General features: G+C 42.0%; 1 protein-coding gene across 1 annotated transcript in view; it reads left to right on the top strand.

Moving 5' to 3' along the window:
- Positions 1-1994: 1994 nt before the first annotated feature.
- Positions 1995-20086, top strand: part of cacna1ba (calcium channel, voltage-dependent, N type, alpha 1B subunit, a) — a gene marked incomplete at both ends in the record, with an annotated part of 120532 nt that continues 102440 nt past the window's right edge. The window contains 3 exons of the mRNA XM_079221877.1: positions 1995-2254; positions 4583-4688; positions 6449-6588. Of these exons, the coding sequence (XP_079078003.1) occupies positions 1995-2254; positions 4583-4688; positions 6449-6588 (506 nt within the window). The remainder of the gene's footprint in view (positions 2255-4582; positions 4689-6448; positions 6589-20086) is intronic.

Raw genomic sequence — 20086 nt, 5'->3', positions numbered from 1 at the left:
GTCTCGTCTGCAGTTAGTGCAAAACTCTGCAGCGAGAACCCTGACCCACTCTAATAGGAGGACACACATCTCCCCTATTCTCAAAGCATTGGCTGCCAGTTTCCTTTAGGATCAATTTTAAAATTCTGGTTTTAACTTTTAGAGCTTTACATGGTCAGGCTCCACCGTACATCAATGATCTCGGAGGTCTGTGGGTCAGAATCTGCTGATGGCTCCACTCACCCGTTTCCGGACCAGAGGAGACCGATCTTTCCAGGCTGTTGCTCCCAGGCTTTGGAACGATCTTCCGCTCTCCCTGCGTTCAATGGAGTCTGTTGACTCCTTCAAAAAGAAACTCAAGACCCTTTTATTTGTCAAGGCTTTTGTTTAATTGCCTTGGGGCTGTTATGATCGTCATTGAGTTGCCTTGGCCTTTTTTTAAAGTTAAATGTGTTTGTACTTCTTAATCTGTGTATTGTTTTATTGTAATTATGAAGCGCCTTGTGACCCTGATCTGCGAAAGGCGCTGTACAAATACATTTTACTTACTTACTTACAAATATTCTATTGTTCAAAATATCTTTGTATGCTGGAGCATCAACATTTCTTTTTATTGGAACTATTGGACCCAAACCAGGAAAAACTGACCCAGACTGAAAAAAGACAGCAGTATACTGTATGTCCACATACATTTAACCATATAGTATAAATATATGTAACTATATTACTCTATTCTAGACAGTCAGGACTGTCTAGAGTAGACGGTCAGGACAAGACCAAAGCAGGAAAAACTTTCCCAGACCAAAAGTACACTAAAGTATGTGGACTGCTAACTAATAGAACTAACCAGCTTCTAACTAATGGAACTGTAATTTTAACCAATTTCTGATTTAGTTAAAATTATATTTTAGGTTTTTTTTTAAAAAGTATTTTTATTCCTGTTTTATAAGTTGTTTTTTAATGTAGTTTCAGGTGGTTTCTATTGCTATTTAGCTACATGCCATTTGTTTGATTTTAACCTTTGCAAAGTAATACATATAACTTAAACATGTCAAACTGTTTTAGTTATTAGTTATAATTGTATGTTAATTATAGTCAGTTTGAAGCATAAATTGGCTGATTTTCATCAATAAATCCTTTAAAAAAAAGGTGAATGTCTTTGTTTTACTTTAAAAGGTGTGGCCGGAAATTGTTGATATACACTCGTTTTACAGGTAGTGTACATTATGATGTATTAATAATAATTATTAACATAAAATCGATTCTATTGGTGGTCGTGCTCTTATTTTGAAAGTTATCACGGAAGTCCTCTTCATTCCGTGCGACTCGACCGTGGTGTGGCTCGCTCTCCTCCCTGTTGCTGTGGAAACAGGGCCGGTCCAGGTGGAGCCTCTGACTGGCGTCCTCTCGGTCACGTGGGGTCTAGAAGAGGCGAGGTGGAGAAAGTAGTGTCTGCGTCCTCACCGACGGGAACGAGCTGCTCTTCCCCGGTAACGACACCAACAAAGTGACGGCGCCGTGTTGTCCGAGCGGCGAGGCTCTCAGAAGTCTTCCTGGGTAAATACATGTTTGTGGACCTTTTTTCTGGAGGAACATTTATCTCGACTTGTCACGCGCATTTCCTCCGCTGTAGTCTTCACTGTTACATTGACGTTTCCTCATGAATATTGTGGACGCCGGTACGTCTCGGCGGAGGAACACCCATGAAAAATGATGCATCACTGGATGTGATCATCTAAACTTTGAGCTACAATTTCATGGGAGCAGCGGGGACGAAGACATGCGAGACTCCGATTGAGGAAAAAGAGCCCCTCTCTGTTTAGTTGTGAATGTTTGACTCTTCTGCTGGCGGACGTTGCACGCACCTAAAGGACCTGGGGACTTGGGGGACCTACAGGACCTGGGGGACCTAAAGGACCTGTGGGACCTACAGGACCTAGGAGACGTGTTGTGATGCTCCCTTTCTTTCCAGGTGTCTGTCTTGGTTTCTCCATCAAGATCTGTGCTCTCCCAGAATGGCCCGCTTTGAAGACTTACTGTCCAGCCGCTATGGAGGCAGCTGTCCCGCGGGCCCGACCAGAGGGGCCATCCGGCCGCCGGGGCCTCCGGGGGTCCCGCGGGCGTACAAGCAGACGATGGCCCAGAGAGCCAGGACCATGGCCATTTACAACCCCATTCCAGTCAAACGGACCTTCCTCACCGTCAACCGCTCTCTGTTCACCTTCAGTGAGGATAATATCATACGGAAATATGCCAAGAGGATCACCGAATGGCCATATCCTTATCCTATATGATCATACTGCGCGGCAAAATGTGTCCATTTAAGGTCATTGCTAACCGGCAGAATATACATGTGTCTATGTAATGCGACACTGCCTTATGCAACGTTAATTCGGCATATGAAATATGAATAGAATTGTGTATATCACTAAAATATCAAACTTCTACAGCTGGTTCTCCTGTTGTTCCCACAGCCTTAATGCTAGAGCACAGTGCGGCAGCTTGTGTCTACACTGGAAGCTCCGCGGTCTTCTGTTGAATATAAAAGCTTCCATGTTTTATTTCAGAAAAGGTCTTGACTCATTTCCTTCAGTGTTTTTGAGCTACAACTATTGAAAGGAAAGGGAAACATTGTTTTCACATTTCGGACTTCCATTGATTAGTTCCTACGAAAAGGTAACGAGTGCTTGGTGTTTCACATCAGTTAGTTTATGCTATGTTTTTAGTTTATCAATTAGTTTATGCTATGCAGGGGTTTTTGTGACGGTATTTTATAAACTAAGACTTGGAATGAAGCATCCAACAGACATTGCTCTTTTCATCCTCATGCTAAATTCATGAATTGGGTGAAGTTCTAGAGCACATCCAGGTTTGAAGTAGACGCCATTGTGTAGGTTTACTTGGTAGACCTCTGCGATATATGGTGCTGTCCGTGGTGCTGAACTCCCAGCAGACTGACCTCAGCATCAAGGCGGTGGCAAACTGCATGGGTGTGCCACCACACAAACAAGGCATCGCAATACAATGCAGCAGGATGCAGGTTTTAAAAAAAGCAGACCACAAAATCGTTTCTCACTGGTGCAGATGTGGATACTTTCTGAGGACACATTAAGTGGTGTAATGGGTTCCATTACTTAAGTCACTGGTTGGTTACCCCTGTTGCTGAGCAAACATTTATTATGCTTTGATGCTGCAGTGCATTACTGAGCCCTTTATCCTGATGCAGAGCAATCAGTGGAGCTATGGGGCCCCGGGCTGAAGTCCATTGGCCAGCTTTCCCTCCTGCGGATGTCCTCCGCAGACCTGAAGAGTCCTGGCGGGGTGCGGACATACTCAATAAGCTGCTCAAATCAGTGAATAATGTCTTGAAATAAGAATAACAAACTCTGCAGAAATGTTTTTTTATCTGACAGAAAAAGAGAAGACGTGACTTCTACGGAGGACTGTATCGCAGTATAGATTTGCCAACTAGTTTGTGGCCGTCGAGATAAAAAGGACACTTCACATTTACACATTCCATTCAGTTTACTTGCACTAGAGGAGTACTAGTCCGCTGGTGAAAGCTGTTTTGTAATGTCTTCTGTGGCTCTCCACGGGAGCTTTCAGGGTTATCTCAGCCTGGGCTTAGCATCGAAATGAGCTGCATTTACCATTCTGAAAATGAATATAGCAGTAAACTAATATCATCTATGCAGAGACCTAGAGGAGTAATGTCTACCTGAGCAGAGCATGACATCTCTCTCCCTCTGTGTGTGTTGATATCAGAGCTCCTCCTCTCTTTGTTCACATTGCCGGCCGCGTGCCACACTGGTTAGCTTACAGGTGCCGCTCTGCACTCTTCTCATTAGGCGGTTACAGCCCATAAAGCCATCCACACAGACAGTGTTGTTGTGGAAGTGTGGCACCCACCCACAGTTACTATATACTAATCTTTACTGTATGCTTTAGGCAGTTATTATACAAGAAATTAACATACTTTGCCATTTAATAATAAGTTGTACAACATATGTTCTATTGGATGTCAGTCAAACTGAGACTTTAGATTGCTAAAACCAATTACAGTCGACAATCTTAATGACCAATACTATTTTTGGTTTCAGGAGTTCCTCGCTGTGAGCAGCTGCTCCATTTCATGTGTGCAGCACATTGCGGTAGAATGGATGGGTGTTAATTTGTAGTGTGAACACTGTGCATACGCAAGAGCTGCTAGGAATTCATATGTAGTATGAATTGGGAGCTACAGTAGGTGCAGAGATTTCTTCTGGTTTGACAGACAGAAGATGTTCTCTTCTCCCTGATTTCAAACTCTTATCTGAAAGTAAAGCTGACTTTTACCATTGATGCATGAGCTAGCCAAAGACGTATTTGATGTTAAACTGATTTGTTGCTGCTTTTAAAAATGTGTATATGTTATACTTCATGTCTTTACATGTGTTGGAAAGATGCACCTCCACACACCAAGCAACAATGTATGTCCAGGAAGTGTGGAGATTAAGAGTTTAGAGTGGACTTTCCTTTTGAGATTAGTATGTATTGGTTTAATGTTGTGGTTTGTGTTTGCATGTGTAGCAACCTCTGAATGTATTGTCCTTGACATTTTCACTCCATTTGAATACATGGTCCTGGCCACCATTATAGCAAACTGCATTGTGCTGGCCTTGGAGCAACACCTACCGGCCTTAGACAAAACTCCAATGTCGGAGCGTTTGGTAAGTAGCCACTTGACTGCTTTCAATTCCATACTGTACAGCTCTTCATGTCATCCCTCGACATTAGATTTCTTTGAAGATCATTTTGAATACAACGTAAGATTCCACCTGATCTTGTTCTCAGCGTCAGAATGTCACTCTGCAGGTTAAGCAGAACCCTGCAGAGCTGCCTTTGATTCCCCCAGTGTGCCTCTACCTCAGATCACCCCTGCTGCTGCGCCCTCCCTCCCTCCACCCCAGATTGCTTGTCAATTCTTTCCATTAAAGACACAAGTGCTGGGAGCCCTTCTGCCCAATATAGAGAGCTAGTGGTGGCAGGGGAGGCTGTTCTAAGAATGCCGTGTCACTCCTGGAAGCAAGGAGCCTCTGAGCTGAGATGCTGGAACCCTGTAGACAGACATACTACAGGACGGTCAACATCCTGGAGACAAATGAGCATGTCTTGACCCCTGTCAGGGAGCTTTGTGTGGTCGGGCTGCAACTAACAATTATTTTCATTATCGATTCATCTGCCAAATATTTTTTCTAGTCATCAATTCCTTCTTAAATCTAGTAAATGTCCAACAAATTGGCAATTTCTCAGAACCTAGGGCGATTTTTCATATTGCTTGTTTTGTAGGAACCACAGTCCAGACCCTGAAGCTGTTGGGACATGCAGTTCATATGACAGAGAAGAGCAACACGTCCTGTCCTTTTGAGCAAGAAATCCTCCTGTTTGAGAAGTTGGAACCAACAAATTTTCTTGTGTAAACATTGCCTGAAATTATTTTTCCAGTTATAAAAATAGTTGCCGTTTAAGTTGAGTACATCCAGTTGGTCAAGACATATTGTCACAAGTACAATCATGTGAAATGCTTTGGCTGGTGAGGCTCCATCAAATAAATCGTAAATATTTAGAGACATATATAATATAATACAATAAAATGTAATAAAATATGAAGCAATGCAAATTATCCATTGAATAAAAAACATAAATATATTGCATACAGAGTCGTTAGTAACCGATCCTTGAGTTTGAAGGCCTACCGATGCCATCACACTTTCAGAGGTTTGCAACGGTTGGAGCAAGAATTTTACAACTATGGAAAGTACATATGGTGACTATCATTGCATCTTTGTCACAAGGACCGCAATGTGAATAGTCGAATTAGCTCGTTGATGATACATGGTAGCCAGGAGTACATGCTCGCATGTATCTGATTGGCCAACACAGAGCCTTGCAGGACAACGTTGCATTGCATTGTGGTAAAAGTAGATCCAGCTCCAACAGTTTGTTTTGCCCACTGTGTCAGTAGCAGTGCTAATGTCAAGCTGAACACATTCTCTATGAAACCCTCGTCTTTATTTAACAGGGCAGCCACGTGTTAAACGCTCTCTCAACAAGACATTTGCGTAGAGCAGTCTAACATCGTCAAAATAATGATTTAAATTAGAGAGAACCTGATCAAAGAACTGGGGGAGAAAGTTAACGATCTGATTCAAAGGAAGCTTTCAGATTTAAAAGCCATATTATAATCAAATTACAAAGTCTTACCAGACACAAAAAGAATGACTCTAAACATGGTTATTTCTGTAGTGCCTTATCTATACATTTTGTGGGTTTAAAACTGACACTGAGATCTGAAAATTCTAGAATCACCCGTTTAAATACGCAGCATGTGTAATCCAATGTAAGACAATATCAGATTTCATTGACACGGCTAGATGGAAGAGTGTAATTTCATGAAACCGCCTCACTCTACTTTGCTTTTTCTTGACAGGACGACACAGAGCCCTACTTTATTGGAATATTTTGTTTTGAGGCTGGCATCAAGATCATCGCCCTGGGCTTTGCCTTACACAAAGGCTCCTACCTGCGTAATGGCTGGAATGTAATGGACTTTGTGGTGGTCCTAACAGGGTAAGTAGCACTGGCCTAATGGCTTCCACAGCTGCTCACTGACAGAGCTGATGGGCAGCAGCAATTTATGAGGGGAAAGCTGTGTGTGTGTGTGTGTGTGTGTGTGTGTGTGTGTGTGTGTGTGTGTGTGTGTGTGTGTGTGTGTGTGTGTGTGTGTGTGTGTGTGTGTGTGTGTGTGTGTGTGTGTGTGTGTGTGTGTGTGTGTGTGTTGCATTTCTAATGATCAGTAGAGCCGAGCCATTCCAGATGGCTGGGTGTTTTCTTCCTGTCTGAATAAACAGATTCTTGAGAAGGTGGTGATGTCCTCAAGACATGCTGAAAACCACAGGGCAGAAGTTACTGCAACACCAAATTATAGCAACATATTTTCATTACACATTCCAGCAATAGTTTAGTCCAGAGCCTCAGAGGTCTTATCTGAAGGTGCTTTATTAGTTTGACAGTTTGCAGCTGAACTCTATGCTCAGCTTTGACACGAGAGAATACTTGAGAAATATTTTTATGTTCTCTAGAACTGCCTTCTTCATGCTCTGCCGCAAACATTTGAACCTGATATGAATACTTTAATGTATATCATTCTCTAATTACATCACATTGCATCACCGCCCACATGTCATGTCATCCATGAAGGGAAAATGCATGAGCTCACTGTGGCCATTCACCGTGATTGTGGGTTGCCCTGCACACCATCAGCCCGGCCCTTTGGAGCCTCATGAGGAAGCCGTGTAACAGCCTGGGTTGGTTCTGGTTTGCACCCTTACGAGGTGGAAGGGTTCTGATTAGAACCTCTAGAGAGGGTTCTGGGTGGAACCATCACACCAAATAAGAGTTATCTGTACTACTTATCTTAGAGGGTTCTGAGTGGATCCTTTCACAGTTGGTTCTGGATATAACTCTTTATGTTGGGTTTGAGGTAGAAGCCTCTGAAAGCAGTCCAAGTGGAACCTTTATAAATACTAATTGTTTAATTTATAAAATGGTATATGTAATGTAAAATACCAGTGGCCAACATAATTTATTTAAATTGATTATTTTGTCTAACCAGCAAATGTTTAGTGTTTTAAATGACACACCCTTCAGGCTGTTGTCACAGTTATTGTTAAGTTTTACCAACTGAATTATTGTTTCAGCTCTTTGTATAGCTGATATGGCTTGTTTATGATGGGTGTGGACTAATGGAGTGGGGTATTGTTGCCTGTGATACTCAGCAGGTGATTGTACTGTCGACAGCCTACACCACATTGACACATGGGGACTGATTCATGCTGTAGCAATGCCAAGCAGGCTTTGAAAAAGAGCTCAACCAGTTGTAAGCTATTTTTTCATTGGTCCATCTCAGACTGTCTGTTGAGTAAACAGAGAAGATCCCTTGGTATTGAGAAACCCAGTATGGGAATTGGTGTGTGTGCTTGTGCATGTGTGTGTGTGAGATGAAGAGCAGAGGAGGATGCTGTTACGCTGCACAACGTCCCTCGGCGCTCGATGGTTCTACTCTCCTCTTACATAATGGTACAGCAATGTCTTTGGGGCTTGTGTTAGGAACCTCATTGCAATAAACAGTTTCTCCTCAACGTGCCGACCCTCCCACTGGAAGTCACTGGGAGTTGAGGAGCCTTTGTTCATGTTGGCTGAAAAAAAGGGGAAGCAGTCAGTGGAAAGCATGATAAATATTCCAAAGCAAAGTTTAAATTCATGTTTTACTACCTTCCATGCGGTGAAATGTTTCCATTAATTTCACTAGTGTGAAAAAAACTTGCAGCTTTGCAAGTTGCAAAAAAGTTACTTTGGTTATTGTAGTGGCCATTTGTCCTGTGAATCATAGACAATAGAACCAAAAATAAACCAAGATAAAAAAAACGCACCTAAAGCAATGTATTGTCCAAGCGGGATTCTGTTTTTTTCTGATATTTATTATAACTTAACGAAATAAGCAAACAAACAAAAGAACAGAGAGACTCCCTATGCTGCCTCTTCCGTGCTGAGCTGATAAAAAAAATCATAGGCCTATCCAGGTGCATGCTGGTCCTGTACTCCTACTCCTATATGTAAACCTCAGGTGGCCACAGCATTAATACACCAATAAACAATCTAAATACTAAGTAAACAACTACAAATACTTAAACTAAACTATCAAAAGAAAAAACTATCCTAATACATCAACACAATCTAACCTAAATAATCAAACAACTAGAATTAAACAATAACGCAGTAAAAATAACTTATAATATTCAATAAATAGCTCTTACAGTTGTTTTAATACAAATTAGCGGATGTTATAATACTAATAACGGACATGTGATTATTTCTTACCTTTGAGCGCTTGTGATGTTCTATATGTTTCTTGTTTTCATCTAATCCCATTAAGACCAACCCAGCAGGGAATGTACTAACATGTATTGTGTGTCACGGCCTGATCGCTCTTCTTCCTCTGAGCCATAGAGCTCCATCAAAAATGCACTATGTGAGTTTATGGCGATTGGGGACAGTTTATTTTGAAAATAGTCCCGAACAAATGTAAAGTAAAAAAACACGGTGAGTAGATGATTTAGGAAATGACTTCAGAAAAAAAAAATTAAACTGTATATCTTTGACGATCAGGTCATAAACATTAGAAACAGGCGTAATGCTCTCCTTAAAGAGAAAAGGCTTTTTGTTTTGTGAGACGTACATTTGATCAGAATCAGCTTTATTGGCCATGTGTACACATACATGGAATTTGACTCCGGTTACACATTGCTCTCGTCATACATATAAACAAGATAAATATAAAAAAGACATTCAAGACAACATAGTAGAACACAGAAACTAAGCATCAACATTAACATTTGTTATGTGTAACTATATGATGTATAAGGGCTGCACTTGACTGTAATGTTTTGTTGTCTGTGAGAAGATATGTTCTTTTCTCACAAATGTTTTTACCCCTGGTGTTTCAGTCTCTATAGGCTGCCCCCTGTATGTGCCAGAGCTGTCACTTTTTCTAAAAATTAAGGTTGGAAGTAACATAAACCCTTTGAAATAGCGTAATGCTCGTCCCTACCAGCAACGTCCATCCATCGGTGGTCAGAGAGAGGCTCTTACCCTTCAGTGTCGTCCATAGTTTCTCATGTGGCGTAATACAACTGCAGTAGGCGTCGACATATTGTGGTGTGACTTTGAATTCTATGGTGGCTCCAATTCTGTCATTATGCTGAAAACCTTCTGTAAGAAGACAGTGTTGTACAGTTGACGTTGCTCCTCTGGCTTCTGGCGCCTCTGCTGCCTCACTTGGGTAGCCAGCTAGCAGGAGAGTACTCAGGCTGGTTGAAGAGTTAGGCAGGTTAGGTTTCTTTGGTGCTGCTAGTGTCCTCCATTATTATTACTTAGGTCAGTCTACTGCGAGGTCATTATCTCCAGGAGAATCATGCAATAGCTTGTGTGTGTGTGCATGTGTCTGTCCATGGCAAAGCTCACATTCTGCTGCAGCAAACGGAATTATATTGTTGGTGTCCAGTTATAGCTGCATGCTCAAAGACCTCTGCGTCTGCTCAATGGCTGCTCTATGGCTGCTCTATGGCTTCTCTGCGTTTGCTCTGAGGGTGCTCTGTGACTGCTCTGAGTCTGCTCTGAGTCTGCTCTGCCTGCTCTATGGCTACTCTGTCTCCTCTGTCAGCTCTATAGCTGCTCTGTGTCTCCTCTAGGGATGGGATCGTTTGGGTTTTTTCCGATACCGGTGCTAAACCGATATTTTTAAACGGTGCCTGAATTGATACTTTTTTATTGCCAAGGCAATTTTTTTTTCTTATATAAATAAGATATAATATAAATAAATACATACAAAATACTTGACTTCAAACTGCAGCTTCAAACCTTTTAACTTCAAAAAGAACAGACACAAGCATCAGGTGCCCTGATTTGGACTGGTGCAACAGAATTCAGACACTGATGGATTCTACAAACTGCTGCTTTACTGGACTACACGCCATCATTAATATCAACTGGGAGAGATTTGTTCCAGAAAGCCGAGGATGGACGTTCCAAAGCTCGTGCTCGTGTCTCCAGCGATCTCTGCGCGTGCTGTGTGTGTGAGTGCTGGAAGCCCCGCCCCCTTAAGCCCCGCTCTGCATGCAGGCAGACAGAGCGCCGCAGCGAGTGTGCTCTGATCCGCGCTATTTTAATAATCGTTTTTAGCGTGCGGGTACCGCGCTACCTTTTTAGTATCTATATACCGTGCCATATTGGCACCGGTCCTCGGTACCCAACCCTAGTTTCCTCTGAGTCTGCTATAGAGCAGACTCAGAGGAGACTAGGGTTGGGTACCGAGAACCGGTTATATGGAACAGTTATATGGAATATAAGAGCAGCCGCAGAGCAGCTCTATAGCTGCTCTGCGGCTGCTCTTATATTCCATATAACTGTGTTATGCCTTTATGTTGGGCATAAACCCCACGTTTAGACGAGTATTGTGGACACATCTGGCAAGATCTGCACTGTACAGAGTGTGCCTTAAAATGTACTCAGTAATGTGTGTGTGTGTGTGTGTGTGTGTGTGTGTGTGTGTGTGTGTGTGTGTGTGTGTGTGTGTGTGTGTGTGTGTGTGTGTGTGTGTGTGTGGCCCACGTAGGCCTGATTGAATTGGAGCTGGGCAGGCTGACTTGATAACTCTAATTGAGGGGCCGGGTGGTGGGCAGGGAACATTACAGCAGCAGTCTGGACTTCCTATCAGTGCCTCGGTACAGTGCCTTGACCAGCAACGTTGTCAGGGTACTGAATTGCTCATATGAGCAGCTAAATGTACTTAAACATGTACATGCACACACATGCCAGTAAATCCCTTCTCCATGATGATGTCCATTTCCTGCAGGATGTGCTGTATAGAGAACCCATAGCTATTAGGCATTTGCAATGACACACTGCATTCAGCTCTTTGATTTCAAAATATTAGCTCAGCTACTTTTTTGTAATATCAGTATGACGTTTTCTTTGGTGTTAATGTACACCAGTGGTGGGCTGTCAGGGCCAGCTAAGCCTTCTCTGCTGGCCTAAACAGAATCACAAAGTTATAGCTATTAAACAAATACACATGTATCGAGTACCGTCAGCCTGTTTTCCATTGCGCCTCCTCGGGTGAGCGTGGTGGTGAATTTTATGGTTGTTAATATCGGTCCTTCTGATCGTGGGTTGTTCTCTTGAGTGTGCAGTGTTTTAGTGCCGCAGTTTTGTTGGATTGTTTTGTCATGTTTTGGTATAACTAAATGTGACTGGTTCTTGTTGATGAGGACCTACATGCATTGTCCGTTAATGACACCGCATCTCGTCATGTGCGTATTATGTGTAAACTATATAAGACGGCACAGAAGGCCCAGGTCGAAAATGCACGTCCCGCCACTGATGTACAGGGAGGTTTAAACATTACACGTTACACTGGGTCTGCAACCCGTACAAAGAGGTTTAAACATTACGCTATACAGTGGGTTTATCCCAGCTGCTACTGGTATGGGGATTCAACCTTGCAGTGAATTTCCCAAAACAATGAGCCCCATGAAGCTGCAGAGTTGAGTGAAAGCATCTCCTTTTAAAGGAATATGTAAATATCGTGGAAACTAGTTTTTAGTACAGACTACTACAGGCAAGAGGTGGTTAGCATAGCTTAGCATACAGAGTACTCCTATCAATTGATCCAAAATTCCCTAATCAATATGTTAACATTACATTTAGCTGACGCTTTTATCCAAAGTGACTTACAATAAGTGCATTCAACCATGAGTACAAACTCAGAACAACAAGAATCAAGAAAGTACAATTTCTTCAATGACGTTAAATTACAAAGTGCTATAAGTAAGTGCCATTTAAGTGCTACTAAGGTGCTACTTTCTTTATTCAAGGTGTAGTCGAAAAAGATGTGTTTTTAGTTTGCGCCGGAAGATGTAGAGACTTCCTGCTGTCCTGATGTCAATGGGGAGCTCATTCCACCTTTGAGGAGCCAGGACACAAACAGTCGTGACTTTGTTAAATGTTTAGCTCGCAGTGACGGAGCTGCAAGCCGATTGGCAGAAGCCGAGCGGAGTGACACATTGTTTATTCCATACACACAGAGTTGTGGTTTTTAGGGGAGTTACATTATCTAGCTGTTTACAATAACCACCAGAAACAGTTTACTCTCAGAAAAGAGCAAATAAGTGTATTTCACCAAATATTGGATACATAAAGAAATGATGATCAGTTGAGCTTTTAGGTGTTTTATCAGTCATGTTCTCATTTGATTCAATACACTCTAAAGGAGTAAGAGAACCCCCCAGTTATGATTCTGCTAGGTGTGGTCACTTTTCATTTTACAGTAGCCCACTAATGCCTCACTGATACCTCTGTTGGTCACATGACCCTCACTGTCCACTCTGTAGGGCTCCTCTGGGAGCCTTCTAGGACGTGTTACATCATGAATAATTGGTGGTATTCAATGCAAGATGTATTTCATATTTCATTTGATTTCAGTCTGCCTTGCTTCTACTCCAGTCAGTGTTTCCATGAGTTTCCAACATTGCCTTTTCATGAATACAGAGAAAGGGAGGAGAACTCTGCTGGGGAGCGAGTGGCCGTCATGGCACAGTAACAGTAGAGCAGGAGGTTCATGCTCCTTCTTGTTCTGCTGTACTGGTGACTGTGCTGGACAAACTGGTATCTGTTTTTTCTATGACAGACCTCTCCCCGTATGTTAATGCAACAATATTTACTGCTGTGCTGTCACTGCACTGTGGCTCAGAGACCAAACATGACTCCGCCGACAGTCAATTAGCAGGGGAAAAACAAATTAGTAGTCCAAAAGTCATCTACTGCAGTATTTCAGGGTGGGGTTTCCTTTAAATTGTAATTCAGTTTTATTACAACTTGGGTCTTAGCTGGGCACTCATTAGTATTATTAATGCTAGCACCATTGTATCAATGTATCCGCTGAGATATCTGGGCACATGGCAACTTTTTTTGGAGAATAATGTAAATTGTGATTATGTTTTATAAATGAAACAACAGGCCTGTGCATGTTTTCTCCATAATATTAAACAAAATATGAAAATGGTGTCATAGTTGTTGATTACCGCTGAATAGTGTGGTGGGCTGCATGAACACAAGAGACCTGATTCAGGTCCCAGAGGCCAGGCTGAAACTCGCCCATGTTCCAATTAGATGTAGGGAGTTGCTAATAAGAGCATGTGCCTCTCGGTGCCCCCACCCAGATCAATAGTGTATTGAGCTTCAAGCACAGGGAATAGATTCACTTCAGCACTCCTCTTTATAGCTGGCTGTTGGATCTCTGCAGTGGTTCATTGCAGCCGACCCTCCCCACTGACACACAGCTCAGGGTAGCACTGCTTGGTTGAATAACATTTTTTCAATAACTTACACAACTTCTCACGACAGGAATAAAGTGGCTCCATGCTAAGAATTAGTAATGTCTTGTGTTGTTTTACATGCAGTATGAGTCTGGGGAGGAGGTAAAACTCTAATATGTTACTAATATGTTTCTTCCATATTTGCTTGAAGGATGTGTAGTAGTAGTAGTGCTGTAGACCCATTTACTTAAACACCCAAAACATGCAGTGTCTAACTTCAGTTAGAGTAGGTGTTTTAGTGTCTAGTGCATGTGTTCCTTGATGTAGAGTCATTGTCAGTTCCTTTGGCTTTAGTAAAATATCCGACCCACCTTCCACACAGAGTAAACCATGACGGGTAGAGGAGAGATACCATAACATTTTGGTATCCACTGGACCCAGTCGGTAATTCAACTTATCCAAATACAGCCTGTTGGAAATAGTTTTGGGCCTTGTGTGGTGAGAAAAGGCGGGTTAGTCCTCAGGATGATCAGCTGGTCAGCATCCATGGTCATTCTGGTGAGTCTTATCTCGGCAAGACTTATGGTAATTAAATAGTGTATTATAGTTTTATAATACAATATGGTTTCTTTTGGATGATAATTGATCTCACAGTCAAAATTTGAAGGCACCTTCAGACAGATACTGCTGTGTATGTCACTGACATTACTCTTCTAGTGTGCGACTATTACATTATATGTTTATTGTTAGTGTTTTTTATATTTGAAATAAAGGCACTGTAACATGTAAAGTAAACATAGCTCAGGATAAATTATTGTTGTAAGCCACTTGTGGTTCTACTCACTCCCAGTCAGGTTGTCAAATGACTCAAATTAGTTTTTTTGTCATGCCTGTATCTTGTGAAAAAAGGTTTATGCAGCCTTCGCTTTAAACATCTAATCTACATTTCTGAACCAGTCAGACAGTGCATCACTACTAGTAGCATATAGTTTCACAAATCATTTCAACTGTGAATATGGTGTGTTGACATGAGTATTCCCAAGATCTGCTGCTGTTTAAATCACTCTCTGATCTGCAGCAGAGCTTTAATAGCCTTGCTCTAGCTAGGTGTCTTTACTCATCTGTTTTCTTTGATCACTGTAGTCTCAGACGTACTGTGGACTGGCACAGCCTTAGCAACAGGCATATTGATATGATTAGAGACAGTTTGTGTATTTGCTGTGTTAATGCCTTGTGATCAACTGAGGATCCTGGCTGTCTCTCAGCAGCATCCACAGCTTCCCCTGAACCAACACGAAGAACTGCTGTCTCTCTGTCTCTGTGTCTGGCAAACAGGCTCACCGTGCCAATGGTAGTAACAGTGTGTGACACGGCACAGCTTTGTAGACGCCCACCTAGAGTCAGGAAACCAAACAAGAAAACACAGGAACACACTAGGGATAAATACTGTGTATTAAATCAACATGTTTTGTTCCTTTTCTTGAAAATTAAGATCTCAAAATTATTTAACATTAATCTGGGATTTTTTACGAAAGGAGGCCTTGATCGTGATGTGCTTATATTTAGTTTGACTTAATCATATTCAGCTGCTCTGTTTCTCTATCTATCTCATGCACCCTGTGAAGGTGGTTTTGTGTGAAGAGTCCAACTTGACGTCTGAAGGCGTGCTACCTTGAATATGGTAAATGGTCTGTACTCAAAAGTCTTTAACACTAAATGTCATCATTCACACCCATTTATATACTGATGACATCGCTTACAATGCAAGGTGCCACCTGCCCATCAGGAATATCTCAACTTTAGTTAGTTCTGATGGGCAGATGTATGAATGGGTGTGACTGTTTAGAATCTAAACAATCACACCCATTCATACAGCGTAGGCACAGCTACGGGAGCTATTTAACATAATAATATACACTCCAGTGTTCCCTCTAAGTTGCGCAAGTGAGCGGCCGCACAGGCCAGTCAAAGTGGCCGCGCAATAGATTTTTCAGACCGCGCACATTTTTCAGACCGCACAAACGATTTTTTTTCAGGGGTTAAAAATCTTTTTTGCGCCAGTGTTTCTGAGATAGGAGTGAGCCATCTCCGCAATAATAAGATCTTTGATGTGACGTGTCGAGTCTTCTTGGCCAATCAGCGTCTCGTTTCTCGTCATGCGCTCTCTGTACCTCTGCTAGCGCTCTGCCTCCGTTAGCACCCCCCACCCCCACTGTCCTCCTCCGGGCGCCAGGAGTGAAGCTCGCCCAGAGCGCCACATGAGCTAGGGCCGGCGCTGTTTAGGCTCCTCTTGGCGGGCCCTGCTCCAGCAGCTATAGGCTACCATGGCGAAAAGAAAGGCAGAGCAGGTGCCCCAGAAAAAGGTCTGCCTAACGTTCAAACATGAGGGGCTAGATGACATAGTCCAAACTGGCACTGGATGAAACTTTCAGACATATTTAAATATGAAGAATATGAAGTTATTAAATTGTTTATATAGGCTACCTTTAGGAAAAATGACACCATGTCAATTTAATAGGCCTATATTTATTGTTAAGCACTGTATTAGCATTTTTCTTAAACTTAAATGTTGTACCTGCTGAGGAATGGCTAAACACCTTTGATACTTTTATTTTTTTATATATATATCATTATCAGTCATAACCAGTGAACCAGTCATAACCTCCCCTTATTGAAGTTCAACAAAGATCCTTTAAGTTCAACTAAACTGACACCATCATTAAAATGTTCCCAAAGTCCAGCCATTATAAAGGATATTGAATAAATATCAACCTTGTATACATATTGATGCATTTGCTGTCATCTCTTTGAATCCCCTATGGCTAACGCAGGCTTGTGGTCATTTTCGGCAGGTCGCGTGGTTGCGAATTGCTCACAGTGCTGAAATGTGCGGTCAGAAAAAAAAAAATTAGCTCAGTGCTGGAAAAAAAAGGGAACATTGATACACTCACCTAAAGGATTATTAGGAACACCTGTTCAATTTCTCATTAATGCAATTATCTAATCAACCAATCACATGGCAGTTGCTTCAATGCATTTAGGGGTGTGGTTGGTCAAGACAATCTCCTGAACTCCAAACTGAATGTCAGAATGGGAAAGAAAGGTGATATAAGCAATTTTGAGCGTGGCATGGTTGTTGGTGCCAGACGGGCCGGTCTGAGTATTTCACAATCTGCTCAGTTACTGGGATTTTCACGCACAACCATTTCTAGGGTTTACAAAGAATGGTGTGAAAAGGGAAAAACATCCAGTATGCGGCAGTCCTGTGGGCGAAAATGCCTTGTTGATGCTAGAGATCAAAGGAGCATGGGCCGACTGATTCAAGCTGATAGAAGAACAACTTTGACTGAAATAAGCACTCGTTACAACCGAGGTATGCAGCAAAGCATTTGTGAAGCCACAACACGCACAACCTTGAGGCGGATGGGCTACAACAGCAGAAGACACCACCGGGTACCACTCATCTCCACTACAAATAGGAAAAAGAGGCTACAATTTCCAAGAGCTGACTAAAATTGGACAGTTGAAGACTGAAAAAATGTTGCCTGGTCTGATGAGTCTCATTTCTGTTGAGACATTCAGATGGTACAGTCAGAATTTGGCGTAAACAGAATGAGAACATGGATCCATCATGCCTTGTTACCACTGTGCAGGCTGGTAGTGGTGGTGTAATGGTGTGGGGGATGTTTTCTTGGCACACTTTAGGCCCCTTAGTGCCAATTGGGCAACGTTTAAATGCCACGGCCTACCTGAGCATTGTTTCTGACCATGTCCATCCCTTTATGGCCATCATGTACCCATCCTCTGATGCCTACTTCCAGCAGGATAATGCACCATGTCACAAAGCTCGAATCATTTCTAATTGGTTTCTTGAACATGACAATGAGTTCACTGTACTAAAATGGCCCCCACAGTCACCAGATCTCAACCCAATAGAGCATCTTTGGGATGTGGTGGAACGGGAGCTTCGTGCTGATATCGTTATCTGCTTTTTACTTAGACTAGAAAAGGCTTCAGGCTATTGTCCCATTGTGTTTTCCAGTTCATAAGTCCCATTTATAGTCATCTACAGGCATCTATTTACAAAGAAATGTTCAGGCGGAAATAAAAACCTTATACTTTAGTGTGTTCAAACTCATATAACTCAGTGTTAACAGCACTTAAAGTGATTCTGACTATTGAGGGGGAAAAGCATCAGAGTGTTACCTTTCAAAAGAGACCAAGACCATGCATTTACTCCAAATAGTTCAAGTACAGCTTGCAATTTACTTTGGGTATACCTGAATAGGCGTTTTTCGTCAAATTTTACAGGAAAGCTAAGAGGGCATCTCACTAGATGAAACAAATATATATTTTTTCTTTATATTTGTTTATTCCAGTGTAAACATATTGTACATGGATTTATATAAATGTAAAAATATATGTAAGCAAATTGTTCTGTTACTATGACATAAATCCATTTAATTTAGGGTTAAGAAATCCACATTACCTATAAAAGATCAAACTTAAAACAGAAGAAAATAACAAAGACAAAGATTACACACACGTTATTATAGGGCAGTGGTTCTGAACTGCTTAAGCTAATATTAAATAAATAAAAAAGTCGCGAATGAAGCGAACTATCACAAATAGTAAACTCACGCAAGTAAAGCGTGTTGTGAACGCAGTATTGAGGAGTGTGAGTCCGGCACTATGCTGCATTAAAAATTCCCTTCAAAATAAAAGACCCGTGACTCACTGAAAACGGGTCTGACACAAGTGCTCTACGAGGTGCGCCACGATTTAAAAACTAGTGGCACCTGCTCCGGCACGGCAGCTCGTAGTGGCAGCTCGCGGCAGGTCCCAAACTGCCGTGGCAGGTGCCTCCCGTGCTGCGGCAGGTGCCGGTGCCGCGATTTGAGCTTGCTCCTACTGTTTTTTTGTTTATTATACATTTGTAATTTGTGATTTTGCGCTAAATAAAATACATTCTCAAGAGAGACTTAATTACAGACAGACAGGACATTCATATGTACATGTTACCAAAAGTTGCCCATTTACAGACACTGCACTGTTTGTGTCCACCAATAATCACTCTCCTTTCAGCTCTGGTTTGGTCTCCACCAACCCTTAAAGTAGAAATCTCTGGTGCTTTAGCTGTTAAATGCTTCATCAAGTAGAGTTAAATATTTATGTATTTTTTTCACTCACCTGATTGGGCAAGTGGTTTAGAAATCTTCTTTTTTTATGGTTATCAAATTAAAACAAAGACCAACGTTATTTGTTCTGTTTAACCTTTAGTCAATTAATATGGAGAACAGAGATGAGGAGGAAGCAAGGTGGGTCGCTCCTTAACTACTTTCTACTTTAATTGGAGGTGAGTTGCTGGATTTACTAGCCCTAAGTTTAATTTCTCTTGCCCCGGTCAACCAGTCAATGTTCATTGTTAAGCCCTTCTTTATTCACCAGCTGGTCTCTAACTGTCTGGTAGTAGTGGTAGCGTACAATTGGGTTTTCAGAGCTTGCTGCCTGCTGCTGAAAATGAGGTGAAAACCAAAACAATGAGGTAAAAGAGGCTATGCAGATCTAGGGACCTGAGATAATTATCTTGGGGCGACACCACGAGCAAGCCCTGTCTTCACCCCCGCTGCTACTCTGTCACTAACCTTGAGCAATATATTATCTAACTTTTAGAAAAACTATAAAGTGATTTCAGAGAGAAGCACAGACTGCTGCAATAATTTCAATCAGGAGAGACTTGTTTAGAGTTCAGCAATTTATTACATCTGCATAACATTTCAATAGTGCAAAGTCTTTGCCGATTGGACTCCATTCTGAATTTAAGAAAAGATGGGGTAGTAATGCTGAGGTCTGATAGACAGAATCCCCCGGAGTCCAGACACTGGTGGTGAAGGAGTCGCTGTAACCCGATGATAAATAAAGAGCAAGACTGATGCTGATTGGAGGAGCCTGGGGTGGAAGAGGGTCACATCTGTTTGAGCTGAAATGAAACTGATAGCAGCAGAGAGGAGAACCTATTTAAATGTTTGACAACAACGATGTGATTGGCCTACAGAAACGCTGCAGAATCTGATTGGTTAGTCTAAAGTGCATGCCCCAATCCTCTGATTGAATAATCACAGGGAGAATTAGAGACTGAGGTTTTGAATGAACAGCAGTGTAAAGAGTTTCTTCCTGAATAAACCTCCGCTTGA

This window comes from Taurulus bubalis (assembly GCF_910589615.1).
Source record: "Taurulus bubalis genome assembly, chromosome: 8".
NCBI lineage: Eukaryota > Metazoa > Chordata > Actinopteri > Perciformes > Cottidae > Taurulus > Taurulus bubalis.
Note: the sequence above shows the minus strand (reverse complement) of the source record. Positions and strands in the feature narration are given on the sequence as shown.